Genomic DNA, 14,863 nt, shown 5'->3' with positions numbered 1-14,863 from the left:
AAGCTGCACGGCTAGGATGTAAGAAAACAGCTGGTTGAAAATGCTACTGACCACCAGAAAGAAAACTCCAGATGAACAACTGGGAAGCAGGATACAGTTGAAGGATAATACTTGAAACAGAAAAAACATGTGGCCGAGAACAGCTTTCAGTGACTGTTTCAATAGAATTTATTCTACACATCCTGCCCCTAGCCAGAAAACCTAGTACTCACACAGCTTAACACCAGCTCTTCAAAGAAATTTTTCTTTGTTGGAAGTTGTTCAAATCATGCCCTTTCTGGAAGACGTAGTCTGACCTGTCAGTACAAGACTAAACACAGTTCAATCCACATTCTTTTTCCTTTGGCTTAATATTTTAATTTGTATAAAATGAAACAATTCCAATTGATTCTCTCATACCTAGAGGCTGTGAAAAGGAATAGCAAAAACTTGACTATACATTAAGACTCATAACTAAAAAACCACTGTGGATAAGGCTGAGTTAATTCCAATGACTTTAATTACAAGATGATTGTTAAACACTTTCTAAAATTCCAAGTTGAAATGAGACTTTAAAAGAGCAATTTAAAAAAGAAGACTGTAAAAAATTACTTCTTTTCATCCTTGTAATCCACAAAAAGCCCCATTTTTGGAAGCTAAAGTGGACCATTTACTTAGTAAGGGCTTAGTCAGCACCAAACCTAGGAAAGTGATTAAAACATTCTCACTCCGAGGAGCGTAGCAAAAATTAAAATAGTCAACATTTTAATTAAACTGACATAAAAGCAAACACATCACCAGTGAAATGGTGAGGTGTTTTCATATGTCAAATTTGTTGTTTAAAAGGTATCTGGGAGGCTTTTTCATGAAAGTACAGCATGTTACATCCCATAGAATGAGTCCCTTTCTAAACAGCTGGCTTCTTCCCAAGAAGGCCACAGATGGAAAGCAGGTAACCTCATGTAAGGAGCCATTCTCTCAAGCAGAGGGCTCAACTAAGAGGATTACAGGGTCAGAATTCCAGCAGATGGAGAAAGGTTTTATCTGCACACGAACGCAGGCACAGGAACTCTTAAACAATTTAATTATAGAAAAAAAGAGAACAATTTCTCAGGCACTCAGACATCTGAGTTGAAATTTTTCACCTTGTTTTCATACTTGCAAACGTCTCCCCTGCAGTCAGCTGCTCAGCAGAATGTATTAACACATGCAGAGTGCCATCCTACTGCAGCTAGGATGCTTCCTCTGCCTTCCAGGCTGGAAAAATGGAGGAAGAATATTCTGACAAACTGCTAGCCTAATTAAAGATGACAAAAGCAAGATGTCCAGGTCAAAAGCTGCATCTCAACAGAACCAGGAAATGTCATGAGAGCAGAATGCTCGCTATGAGGTGCCCGCACCCTTCTGCTGTTTCATAAAAACGCAGAATTCAGATGGTCAGGAGAGAGATAAGCAACAGTCCTCCTTACACTACTATCAGATACTTTATTTCATCTTACATAACAACTCCACATACTAAACTTTTCACAGTATTGGTCAATGCTTTTGTTTGAAGAGGCATTAAGCCCATTCTGTTTTCTGTTACCTTTTTTCAAGTGGTATCCAAATTCTGTAGGACTGTGTGAAATATCAGTTAAAAAAAGCAACGCAGACAACCACTGAACGCCCTCTCATCAATGAGAGAAACTACATGTGGGATATTTAATCTCAGAAAGGGTAGAAAAGTTCAGATCTTCTAGCTTTTCCCCATTTCATAACTGGTATTGCAGCATCAAATAAGGTGCTTAGAAACAGTGTAAAACCAGTAATGACTCTGCCCAGACTATTATCCTCCAGTGACTTCCCAGTTAAACAAACCTATTTATAAAATCAACCAGGAACAACGGGAAATAGCACCAGAAGGATTATATGAGATTATGAGACACTATAATTAATATGCATTTTTGCATTGTGATTCATTTCACCTTTTAAAGGAGACTTTCATCTCTGCTATCAGAAATTGCTTAGTTTTGTTTAAATAAGGGCTTTTACTCTGAGATTTCTATCACCAGACTGTGTCAGTTATTGTATCATTATTATTACCATTGCTAATGCTCAGGCAAGAGCACTGGGCTTCAATGTATGAAAAATAAATATGTGATCAGTGAACTATTCTAACTGCAGGAACTTCATAGCACATCATGACAGTAATTAACTGTCCACAACCAACAGGAAATTAGGATAACCTAGGAAAAAAAACAAAATTTTACTGTACCACTGATATGTCCTTCCAATCCTTCCATACAAATGACAAGCTAAATCACCACACCCTGGTCACATAAAGGTCTCACTTAAACATTCTGTAAAGATAAGAATGTCTTCTCCTAATGAACTCAGTAAAAATCCCTGATTAATTCAGCTGGATAACCAGTTACTACAATTCTCAAAACTGAAATGTACTGTGCAAGATAAAACATGGCACTGATGACCCCTGGAGCAACAGTTGCTGCCATAAGAGAAAAACCTGAAAAAGTAAAAGGAACTCAAAAAACTTTATTCACAACAGAAACACAGACTCCAATGGAATTTTCTTATCAAAATAACCCCGTTATGGTTACTTACATCTTTGCTGTAAGAGAACTGTACAATATATATATAAATATATATATTTTTAAAAAATCAGGTTTTGTGCTTCCTTAATATTAATCGTCATCTTCTTCCTCTTCATCACTGATCACATATTTCTTATGCTTCTTACTTGCTTTGTCATCGTCCTCTGCTTTTCTCTTTCCAGAAGGTTCACCTTCCTAAAGGTAAAAAAGGAAAAAAATAAACCAACGTAGTCAAGCTAAAATAAAAAATGCTCAGAAGAATACCAAACAGAACTCCAAATCTTTCTTGTAAGTAAAGCAAAATTCTTGGTTCTAGTTTTTTTCCACTTTGTGCTACTGTGATGCAGGACTGCTTATGTATCAGTCCTACATGCTACCCAGTCTCAACTACCAACCTGAGAGAGTCCATAATACAGCTGTAGCTTCATTTACCTCAATGGACATGAAACTATATCTGCTTCCAACTGAACTACAGAATGGAAGGAACTGATACCATAATCTGGATTTATGGCACGTGCAATATCATTCTCAGCAAGTCTTACGAGCATGGGTGATTCCTAGAATTTGTAGTGAATTTTTCAATGTGCAGAAGTTTTCCCTTCAGGCAGGCTGTGTAGCTTTGCAAAGACTTCAGACTATGGACACTTGTATGCCCTAAATTACAGCTACTGATAGAAAGAAGAAATTCAGTAAGTGGGTAGGCATTTTGTTTGTTTGCTTATTTAAAGAAACCAACAAACCACACTACTCTCTGGCACAAAGGAACAAGACTGATGAGAAATGACTACTACTGAGAAGCAAAACCACTGTTCACAGTCCAAGAATTGAGGTGGTGTCAAAGAGTTGGTCAAAGGAACTCAAATCAAGGAGTTAATCACCTGTTTGCAAGCAATACCATAATGACTTTTATAGGCTGGATGCCCAATTTTTAGCAGCTAAATATAGAGTCAACAAGTTGATTTTTATTCCACGCACATTTCCACCAGTTCTGTTTAAATCAATCTTCCAACACGATTTTAAATCAAAATGCTATGACAGCATTTAATCAAAGTACAAATCCCTAGCTGTTAATGTAAACTCATCAATTTTGACATGAATAACAAGTGGTAACTTAATTATTGCTTAAAAAGAATATCCTTAAACATACCCTCAGGTCTAAGTAACCTCATCCCTTTTTCCATTTCTCGGCTTTGGTTTTGGCTTTTTTTTGCTTGCTTGTTTAGGATTTCTTGTTTTGGTTTTTTAAAGTAACACATATTTGTTGGATTTTAAGAAACAGCAAAGACTGAGTTTCAGAACTTCAATTAATAACTTATTGCAAGCATTTTATTGTATATTAACATATCAAGTTAGTAGAATGAGAATCTCAGGAAGGAATTTCAAGTATTGAAAACAGATATTAGTAGGGGTGGGAATCTCAATGATAGCTTCCTCCAAACAAGTGTTCTCTTTTAATCTAGCTAGGCTGTTGTTACATGATTCATCTTCCTGTTTAGCAGAATATCCCCATATACTCTAGCAAAAGTAAAACTACTTGTGTGGCGATTAAGTGCATTATTAATAGACTGACGTTTTTCGTATTGATAGCAAATTGTTATCGGGACAAAGATTTGTGTTGTATTGCTGACTGACGGCACATAAAAGCAAGTGTGTGTACAAGGAAGTCTGTTCTACGTCTGCAGATACATAAACACAAAGACCGTGCCTGCAGCTGGTGACTGCAAGCAAGCGGTCGCGCCTCGCTGGGGTTTTTGTGTGATGCTGCAGCACCACCCCGTGGCCCTGATGGGAATATTGCCTTTAAGTCACGTCATTTTAAAATGGAGGCTATTGTTCCTAGAGCAGCAGAGAAATGCTGTTGACTAGACCTTTGCAATACCAGCCTCAGAAGAAAATCCCGACTTTGCTGTATCATGACCTAGCAATTAGAGGTGTCTCATAAATAACCAATTCCGTTTCTACCAACGCTAACAGAGCTCACACAATTACAGTTTTGCCTACATGCCTCACGATGGCGGTCTCCAGGATTACTGTCTTATTTTCTGAAACACTACATTTTCCTCAATGTATAATGAAAAGCCATAATCTGTGTCCTAAAAAAAAAACCCAAGTTTTAATTCTGCATCATATTACCACACCTAGGAGTGCAAATACTCAGCTGACAGTACAAGAGTAGTGGCACAGCAGTGAGAACGGGCATTTAGGATGTAGCGAACATCCAAGAGGCTAGGAAATGAGACGTGCCTCCTGGGAAGTTTACAGAAAGCACAGTATAGAAATGCAAATCAGAGTAAACTTATTTCTTCAAAAATTAAGATTTCTTATATCATACAGTTATGTGTCACACTGAAAATTCTGACCTGTGTCAGTTATTGAAACACAGCTTTGCAATTTCAGCAGCTGTGATTACATTCTTGCATGCATTCATTCCCTAGAAGGACACAGAGTGAGCTACACTGCAGTTACTCTTTTAAGAAGAAAAGGATGGTTTATTATGGAAGCCCCTAAAATTCAAGAAAAATACTCTAGCCACTTGAGTAGCACACTAGATATGACTGTAGGAAATCAACTGAAAGAAATCTTAGAGCAATAGTTAAACAGTTAAAATAATCTCTTCAAAGAAATGGTGATACACAGTTTAAAAATATTCCATAAGTTTACACGGATCTATTCACACGTTCTCTTTTTAAACTTCAGCACAATATTAAATGCATAAACTTTAAAACATAATCTACAGTAAAACAGGACAGGAAATCAAACTAGCATGCCAATATAAAAATGTTTCTCATCACCCACAAGGTAGTAGTAAGAATCTATTAAGCTAAGTTTGTATTTATTATTCTGCCCCACAAGTGAAGGTGACTGTCAGCAGAGCCCAGCTGTGTCCAAACTACCACTGCTAAGCCTCAAGAGAAATACAAGCACAGCTGCAACGCAGGGCTGCACTATACTGGTCAGCAGCAGGATTACAGTAACACAGAACTGGTGATGTCTAACAAAAGCAAACTAATGGACTACTAAAATCAAGCAGGTCAAACATCTGACCAATCTCCAAAATTTCTTTCTTGCAGCTTCCCAAGGTACACAGTACATGTCCTACAGTCTTTGCCACAGAAGCATTTTACAGAGAGGAACAAGGGTCAGGAAAATAGACTACACATCTACAGCTGCTATAGGACAGAGTCCATATACTTCCTGGTTCCATCTCTACCACTGGATAAAAACAGTTTAATAAATAGTTTAATCTCAGAAATGGTGTCAGTTTTGAAAAATGTTACACTACAGTGCCGTATCCGAACAAGTGACATTACTTGGAATGAACTTAACTTCAAGATGGAATAGATACAAAGATTCATTTGCTTACACCCAGCAGTGACAACAAAATACCATTTTAGAAGAGGAAACAGCATTACTGCTGTAGCTAACAGTTAACTTCATCATGGCCCAATGTGTAGGGTGACAGATAACACCTATTTAGCAATGGATATTAACTCATTTTTTAACTCTTCTCTTTAAGAAGAGCAGAAACAGAATGTGTGAATGCTTCTGCAGTTTCCATAATAAACAGGACAGGACCATGTAGCTTAGGAGACAACATACTAGGATATCAATATTAAGTCTTCTTACTCCTTGCATAATTTTGGTAAAATGACTCTGCATACATTTTTCCATCTTTAAATTGGCAATAACAACAGTGACCTCCTTTGGATCTATGAACTCATGCAATGTGTACGAAATTGGTGATAATAATTAACATGGAAAGCATGCCAAGTCAAACAATACATTCATCACAGCATAAATGAAACTACAAAAGTCTCAGCTAGTTTAAAAACTAGAGTTAGTGCAGGAAATGCTCCTGACTGCAAATGAATAGCTTAAGAATGAAATCCCATTTTTACCTCATCACTATTAAGTTTCTTTGCCTTGAGTAGTCTTTGCGTTTTATCTTCATCTGAGCCTTCATCACTGTCAGAAGAGTAGATTCTAGCACGTTCTTCTACAGATGGAAGCAAAAAGAAACCGGTGAAGAAGGGGGCTACTAAAAATAATTCTCTTACACTTAGTCCCAGAGAAAGATGGCAGAATCTAACTCCAGAGTAAACAAAATAAACTTACATGAAATTAATTTGTGACAGTTCATGTATCAAATGAACTGGCAAAACATGATCTTACTGGGATTCTCCTGCAAAATGAATCCCACAGGCCCTACTTACATGCTGTTAAAGTTTATTATTACCTCTGATGCCACCTTTGTATCTGTTTTTAATAGCTGCTAAACTGATTGCATCATCTCCCTCATCCTCTTCATCATAGCGATCAGGTTCTAAGTAATTTGCACTCAGCCCACGCTGATGCTGCTTCTCCCGCATCCTTCGCTGCTGAGATTCTCTGCGAATAGAAGCTCTTAATCTCTCCTCTTCTTTCTGCCCAAAGAAAGGGGCAATATATAAAGATTGAGAGGAAAAAAAACCTACCAAAATCAAATCAAGAACATCTTGTATTTTACAGTAGCTTTTGAAATAATTTCACAGTAGTGTAAAGATTGTACATATTCTGATTTTTTTGTAATCTGTAAAGTTAAGCAAACTGCACCCATGGCCAGCAACTCTTGTAAGTCCAAAATACATTCTGTTTTTCATAAATTCATAAAATGTTTAGCTACATTACAATTGTGGGGTCTTTTTAGATTAAATCAGCAGATAAGAGAGTTCCATACCACTATACCTTAATCATTTCTGTGCGCTGAGACTCTGGATCACGACCTGCCATTGGCAAAATACGAATCTTCTGAGTCTTTGAACATCTATCTGCCAGGGATAGAGTCATCTTCCTGTGAGTAGCGCTGTCTGTAGAGTGTGGCCTGTTAAAACATTGCTATGGGTTAAAGACTTTTTCAAGGAACGTATCCATTCGTAAAGGATGGTAGGGCAAGCATACTTGAGATTCTGCACAACAGTTAAAGCATCATCCTTTCTATTTATTTATTTATGTGCCTTGTAACAGATACTGAAGACATCAATTTCTTGCTCAGCAAACCATCTGCAGTCCACTACTAGTCTAATTAAACACCATCACATTTCACATCACCATCCGAAGAGGTGATCATCATCTTGATATCAACTGTGCATCAGAAGAATCTCAGGGCACAGTAATATTCTTTCTAACTCAATTGAGGACTTGCACTTAAAAGTGCAAATTAAAAAGAGAAAAAGATATAAAAAGTACATGTAGCCTACCCATTGCAGTGAATGACACATTCAACTTTCAAGCTGGGACATCTAATTTAGGAAAAATCTTACCAAAATACTGACTTTGGAAAATAGCGCATTCTTCTGAAACAGTCAGGCTCTCAAGGTTTACACACTGTTATCTCTAATCTTTATATAGTAGTTACAACACTTAATTGCAAAAGTAGAATCAACATTTGACATGGAATAGCGTGTTTACCTGAAGGTTAATTTTGTCTTGAAAACAGCCTGTCCTTGTAGACCCGTCCCTTGTCTGATAAACAAATGGTTGTGATCTCCCTGTAGTGGTGCCTTGTACACGTCAAAGACCTCATTGCCCAAGTGGAGAGACATGCTTAAAAGAGATTCACATATCAATCATGTGATAAAGCCACCATAGTCTATTTTTGTCTCACTTATAAATGGAGAAAGCCCTGATGCTTCCTTTTTATATACAGTCAATAATTATACTTCAATCCAAACTAAGCAGAGCATAGAATTTTCACAGCACTGAGACTGAAATAATTTCTGCTGTGCAGAACTGACATCAAAGTTTGTTGACCTTCCCATCTTGCACACCACAGCACACCACTTTAAGAACAACTGTACTGTTCTAGTAGCAAAAAGGCCAAACTAACCTTCCATCTGACCATTTGACTATCCGTGCATTACTTTCTCTGATCTCATTCCCTTCCTCATCTCGTCGCATCCGCCACCGTATTGTGTTTTCTACCTGTGAGGAAAAAAAACAGAACACTTTTTCTAGCTCGCAGTAAGGAATACTGTGGTAAAACACAGTCTGTATAAGTGAAGAATTACAGTTAAAAAGGCTGGATAATTGCTGCATGGTGCAAAGAAACAAAGGTGAAAGGTGTAACTTTTCTAGGTGAAACGCAGCTGTCAAACTTCTTAAAAAATCATTACTAAAATATTATTACTTTCCTCAGCACTGAACTGTCCCTCACTTTCATATTCTGACATAAAACCCAAAACAGACTTTGAAGAAATGTGGCTAGATGAATGTAAAAGAGAAAAGGAAAATTAACATTATACCTTGAGTTTTAACCTAGTTCTACCCTCTTCATCAAGCATCTCCTCATCTTCAAATTCATCTTCATAATACTGGGGATCAAAAGGTCTGCAATAAATTACAGAATACAATCTTTATTCTTCTAAAAATTAATCCAGATTTTTCTAGTTGTGCAATATAACAGGTGCTTGAAAGGTTTAAATTATACACTGCACCCAACAGTAGCCCTGCAGCTGCGAGAGCCACTTCTGCAGTACTGCAACTCCTTGCATTGATTCTGCACCACAGGAGGCCTGTCCAAGTGTCCTCACCACCACCAGTGACACTTTAAACATTCAGATCCTTTAAATGCCTCTAGCTAAAGCAAGTCTGCCTCAGAAAACACTGTTTCCTTAGTGTCAGGATGATGAGGTCTGAGTTAAGCCTGAAACAAAATAGATACAATATTCTACACAGAAAATAAAAACTACCATCTTATAAATGTGGTCAATTAGATATTTCCAAGAGTACGATCTTTGTAATTGTTTAATTTGAATCTCAAAACCAACCAAGAGGAAAGGAAGGTGAGATTGATTTTCTTCTCTTCCTACAAAAAAAAAAAAAAACCCAAACAACTGTAAGTTGGGGTGGGAGGGAGTGGGGGAAGGCCATTCCCTAGCCCCCTTCCTAAGAGTCCCCAGGCTGTTGCAAGAGAAAGAAGTGATAAACAGCTACTGTGTAATTCTATTTCCAGTCCTGTCTGAGCCCTGGAGACCACCAGGACTTCTCTCACTGATTACAGGCATTAACCAGGTTCTTAACAGGTATCTCCTCAAACAGTCTGTAGTGTGAAAGCCAAGAAGAAAGCCAAGTAAGGTATAACAGGAATGACTCTCCACTGCAGCTAACAAAACGCCTAGTAAACAATGCAATGAAGTTACTTAACAAAACACTCTGAGAGATGGATTTAACAGCAATCTTCTCAAAGTGCTGAAGGTGGGCTTTAGGGCCAAACCTAACATCATCAACGACTTTTAATATTTGTTTCTCCTTATGAATTCCAGAAAATTACTTTAGCTTGGTTTAGGTGAATAGGAAAATGAGTGACCAGACTCTTAATAGTCAAATAGTACATTTAGAACACACAAATAAAAAAGGTTTATTCTAAAATTCAAAATGATGTTTTTATCACTAAAAAGCACATAAAGTCCTGTCTATTTGGTATTCTCATCTCCGAGAGCCTGAACTCAATTAAATCATATTTTTGTTTGGTTTTTAAAGACAAAAAGTTATTCACTCAAGCTGAAACCCTAGCTCATAAGAAAATTACTCAGCACTTGATTAGATAACAACAGTAGCTTCAACAGTATTACTCTTGACTGATCACAACCAAAAGCATGCATCTCAATGTCAACTGTTTTAAATATTGCCAATATATTTAATTGCATTACTAAAACAAAAGCAATATAGAGAAACACTAAACAAACTTATCAATCATGTTTCTAATGGACAATTACCTGGGCTCCACACTGAGGAAGTTGGGCAGTTTCACAAAATACAAATCATTACCCAGGTCTGTGTTCACTTTTGGTATTTCTACCTCTATTCTTGTTTCTGGAATAGGCTCTTCTTCCTGCTGTTCTTGACTCAAGCCATTCTCATCCTAATCAAAAAAAAAAAAAAAAAAAAAGAAGAGCAGCATAAGTGGAAAAAGTCTTATCTGGCAACTGTTGCTCTAACAAGCACTTACATTTTACTTAAAGAACTGTTATGCATGTGCACAGATCTCTTCAGGAAGCTTGGGGTAAAAGAACTTGCACATATTCAGTGAAAGCAATTTAATTCAGCATTTTCACATGCCAGTTACAGTGATTTCAAATACCAGTGCAAACTCCAGAGAGCAAAATCAGTAATGAAACAGCAGAGGAGCTGACATACAGTTTTCAGCTAAGCACTGGAAAGTAAATGGGGCACAATCTCCATGAGAGAAAAAAAAATAATTATGTATTATCATCAAGACCCAAAATTAACATATTTGTTAAATAACTGTACTTAGGTACCAAAGGCAGTCATGAATTTGTATTTTCTTGATGACAATCAAAATTACTCCTTATATTTCTTATAAGAAGTGGAGAAGGGATGGGGGAAGGAAGGTAAATGAATCCATCTAGTATTGCTATGTATAAAACTTTAAAAATTCTTTTAGCTAGGGCAAAAGTATCCATAGTGCTTACTTAGTGCTATTACTCTAAAATATTACCAAACTTAATCAGTGTTCTACATTTCAAAGCATGTTAATCCTTTCAAAAGCCAAGTCTACTCACAATGGGCTGTCCTGGAGTTGGTGGCTTGTCTTCTCCGTCACTCCCTGAGGAAATGTCATCTGCCCCTCCAAACAGATCCATGACATCTGCATGCTCTTGAGCAGAAAAATTACCCTTTTATAACACACACCCCTACATGCAAGTACACTCTCAGAAAAAAAGATTAACACATCCTTCACTTTTGCTACCACTTAAAATTATCTACACAGGTTAAAAATTGGAAATGTTTATAAAGCACACGCTATTGTCTTCTTCTGAAAAACTGTTTTTCCATGTTGTCTTTAAGCAAAGGATTCAAGGTATGTTCTCTTGGAAAGGCTCTACCAATTAGTTGAAAAAATGGAAACAGAAGAATTTAGAGTACAACATCATCTTTTACTCAAGTAATTAACTTAAATATTTGTTACCAGAAACTTCATCAGACATTTTGGATGTTATAATTCTCAAAAGAAAGGACACCTCTCTCTCAGTCACCTAAATGTCACAAAAACCAGCAAAAACTGCTCTGATTAGAGGTATTGTCTTTAACACCAGTAGAAATGTGTGAAACAACATTCACAAATGCAAATCCCTGTTTCTCCTGAAGAAGACTGAAAAACTGATAGAGCTATCTAATCAGCACAAAGGCAGCGTGTACTTCCCCATGCAGAATTCCTGCTGTGCTGTTCTGTTACTTCCATGGCCCTACAGTTACACCCTGTTGCAAGAACTATCGGTTTTATTATGTAGCAGATGAATGATGCGCTTAAGGTGAGGATTAAATGAATCAAAACCCTTCAAAAACAATGCTAACACTTACCTTTCTGTCCTTCTGTATCACTGTCCACTTCTGAATCTGAGGCAATTGGCTTCTTTCGCTTCATTCGCAGAACTTCATCTTCACTGTCACTGCCCCTTGCAGACTCTGCTAAGGAGCAAAATTATTCTCAGCAAATTAAAAATGTCATTCCACATACTTAAAAATCCCTTTGTATGAACAAGTTGATTCAGATGAAAATTAATTTAAAAATGGTGCCCAAAAAGCCAAGATAAAGATGGCCACAGTTGAAAGCTACACCAATGCCTCTATGTTGAAGTCTGAACCTTTTCAGGCCAATATAAATGAAATAATAGAAACCAAACCAGAAGCAAATTATTACTACTGTATTCAGTCCTACCAGATTTATGCTCTTGGTCCTCCTCATCAGAGTGCTGGGCCCTCTCGTCATCATCAGAGTTCTGCATCTTCTCCTCGTCAGAATGCTGGGCCCGCTCATCATCATCCGAGTTCTGCATCTTCTCCTCATCAGAGGCCTGTGGCCTCTCCTCATCATCAGAGTTCTGTATTTTTTCCTCATCTGAGTTCTGGAGCCTTTCCTCATCATCTGACATCTGCGGCCTTTCATCTTCATCAGAGTTCTGCACTTTCTCCTCATCATCAGAGTTCTGCTGCCTCTCCTCCTCATCTGAGTTCTGCTGCCTCTCCTCCTCATCTGACTGATCGCTTTTGTCTTCCTTGCCCCACTTCTCATCTTCTGAATGTGCTTTTTCAGAGCCATCTCCCTCTGAATGGTGACTGCCTTCATCTGAGCCATGTCCATGATCATCCTCCTCATCATCATGTGCAGCTTCTGAAGCACTGTGTTGGTCCACATCTGACTGGTCATTATCTTCATGCTCAGAATGTCCCGAAGCTTCTGAGCGATTATAGGATCTTTCAGAGTGGTTGTCACTCCCTGTATGATGGGATGCCACTTCGTCCTCACTGTCATCTCCAAATAACTCTTTATTGCTAGGTTTTATTGCCTCTCTGTCATCATCTTGGTCACTGTCACTTCCAGAGGCATTACTGCCAGAGCCAGCATTCTCCTGATCAGAATCAGATTCAGACCCAGAATCGGAATCTGCAAAACAAATATTACCCTTTTGGTGTTAAAATGTCCCCTCAAGGATGCACATAAGATGACGAACGTTGCCTTAAAAAAATAAATCAACCTCCCCTTGACAAGACTCAGGGAGAGAACTCAGAGAGAACTGCAAGAAACAAGTATAAACATCATCTACTAGAACAATAAACATATACTTCTAAAGTCACAGCTATAGAAAGACATAATGAAAAATGACAGATGCCACATCAAGTTTCAAACCACAAGCTATTATTTAAGATTCTAAAGCTGTAGAAGGACCAAGCAATTGCCCACAAGTAAAGACAATGAAATCTGAAATAGTAAGGGCTTAAAATAAGTGAGTACATGGCTTAGGAGATCCTAAAAATCTAAAACTGCCAGCATGTCTTTAATGTGAGTTAGCTGTCTTATATACCCTAGCACGTTTGTTACAATGCAGCAACTCTTCCACTCAGAGGTTAGAGAATGCCCTTTCAAGCAGGACAAAAAAAGACCTGCCTTGAAAAAACAGGCATTTAAAAAAGATACAAATAACTCAAATCGGAGGGTGTTCCGTCATTTTCCTTAGATGCTGATGACAGCTAAAACTTTTCCAGGGGCTGACAGGAAACATGCTGTGTTTCCACCAGCTCAAACCCGAACCGCTCTGGGCAAGCACAGGACTAAGCGTTATGAAAAACAGAAGTACGTTTTGCTTTTGTTTCCCATCACGAGTTTTCCATAGCTGCGGAGTGGAAAACAGCCGCTAGAACCCGCTTTCTCCTGGAGTCCCAGCTGCGGGAGCAAGGTCTGCGTTTCGGAGCACGCACACGGGCAGGCAGGCCCTGCTGAAACGCCCAGCCGCCCGCCCTGCAGCGAGGCACTCGGAGGTGAGACGCGGACACACCAACGCGGCTGCTTTTGCTTTTTATCCAGAAAAGCAAGTGCGCAAAGGAGGCACGGGGCACGGCGGGCTGGCGGGCCCGCGGGAGGAACGGCAACCCCTCAGCCCTCGGGGCAGCACCTCCCTCCCCTCGGCCGAGGGCTGCGGTTGCGGGCCAGGGGAGGGCCTTTCCGTGGGTCGCCGCCGAGTCGGGAGCGGCGGAAGGGGGTGGGGGAGTCGCGCGGCGGCCCCACACCTTTCTGCTCGGCCTCGGAGTCGGCGTCGCTGCCGAAGAGATCCTCCATGTCGGCCATGGCGCGAGCGGCTCCGCCGGCACAACGGCGCGCGCCCACGGCCCCTCCGACGGCGCCGCTCACTGACGTCACGCGGAGCGCCGCGCGCCCCGCCGCCGGGGCAAGAGGAGGGGCCGCAGCTCCTCTTAAAGGGGCCGCGCCGTGGGGCCCGCGCCCGTGGCGGCCGGCTCTGGTGGCGGCTGCGACCCCCCCCCGAGGGACGGGAACCGCTTATGAGAGCGGCGCGAGAGCAAGCAGGGACGGGAGTTTGGTGGCAGCCGCGTGCAGAGGGGAAGCCGACGCCCGCGGGGCGGGAGCGGGCTGCCGGGGTGCTGAGCGTTCACCCGCCCCGCGGCGTCACTGCACCGGTTCCTGCTGCTGCTCCTGTCGATTACAGGGCACCCTGCCCCACACAGCTCTCGTTTAGATCTAGTTCTCCATCGCTTGCAGGTGTACAGGCCACCCTGCTGTCAGACCTGCCTCCTATGGCCTTGACAGTCACCATGAAGGGGAGATGAGCTCAACCCCTCCCATTTTCCATAGGTGAGGACTTGCACACACAGCTGAGACGGGTGCAAGTCTTACCCACTGTCCAACAAAGGCATCACTCTTTGCTTGTCTTTAGCTCTACATCTTCCCATTGCCAAACGTTGCTGAAATCTTGCTGCACAAAGCGGCCAAACATCACAGC

The 14,863-nt window shown here is 40.0% G+C and overlaps 1 protein-coding gene across 5 annotated transcripts in view; it reads right to left on the bottom strand.

Annotated features, from left to right (window-relative positions):
- LEO1 (LEO1 homolog, Paf1/RNA polymerase II complex component) overlaps positions 1-14,245 on the bottom strand; it is a 30,996-nt gene extending 16,751 nt beyond the window's left edge. The window contains exons 1-13 of one of the 5 annotated variants that reach the window (XR_009819110.1): positions 14,136-14,245; positions 12,289-13,014; positions 11,931-12,038; positions 11,132-11,226; positions 10,325-10,470; positions 8,852-8,936; positions 8,437-8,531; positions 8,019-8,153; positions 7,296-7,431; positions 6,808-6,994; positions 6,470-6,567; positions 2,581-2,765; positions 1,283-2,204 (exon numbers count right to left, since the gene is read on the bottom strand). Coding sequence is in view for 3 of the 5 variants with exons in the window: in XM_062000516.1 (XP_061856500.1) it covers positions 2,661-2,765; positions 6,470-6,567; positions 6,808-6,994; positions 7,296-7,431; positions 8,019-8,153; positions 8,437-8,531; positions 8,852-8,936; positions 10,325-10,470; positions 11,132-11,226; positions 11,931-12,038; positions 12,289-13,014; positions 14,136-14,193 (1,974 nt within the window). In the remaining 2 variants the exon portion in view is untranslated. The other 4 variants (XR_009819109.1, XM_062000516.1, XM_062000517.1 and 1 more) reach the window with 4 other exon arrangements.
- Between the last annotated feature and the right edge of the window lie 618 nt (positions 14,246-14,863).

The sequence above is a fragment of the Colius striatus genome, chromosome 7 (genome assembly GCF_028858725.1).
Source record: "Colius striatus isolate bColStr4 chromosome 7, bColStr4.1.hap1, whole genome shotgun sequence".
Lineage (NCBI taxonomy): Eukaryota > Metazoa > Chordata > Aves > Coliiformes > Coliidae > Colius > Colius striatus.
The sequence above is the reverse complement of the archived record's forward strand: the minus strand, read 5'-3'. Positions and strand labels throughout refer to the sequence as shown.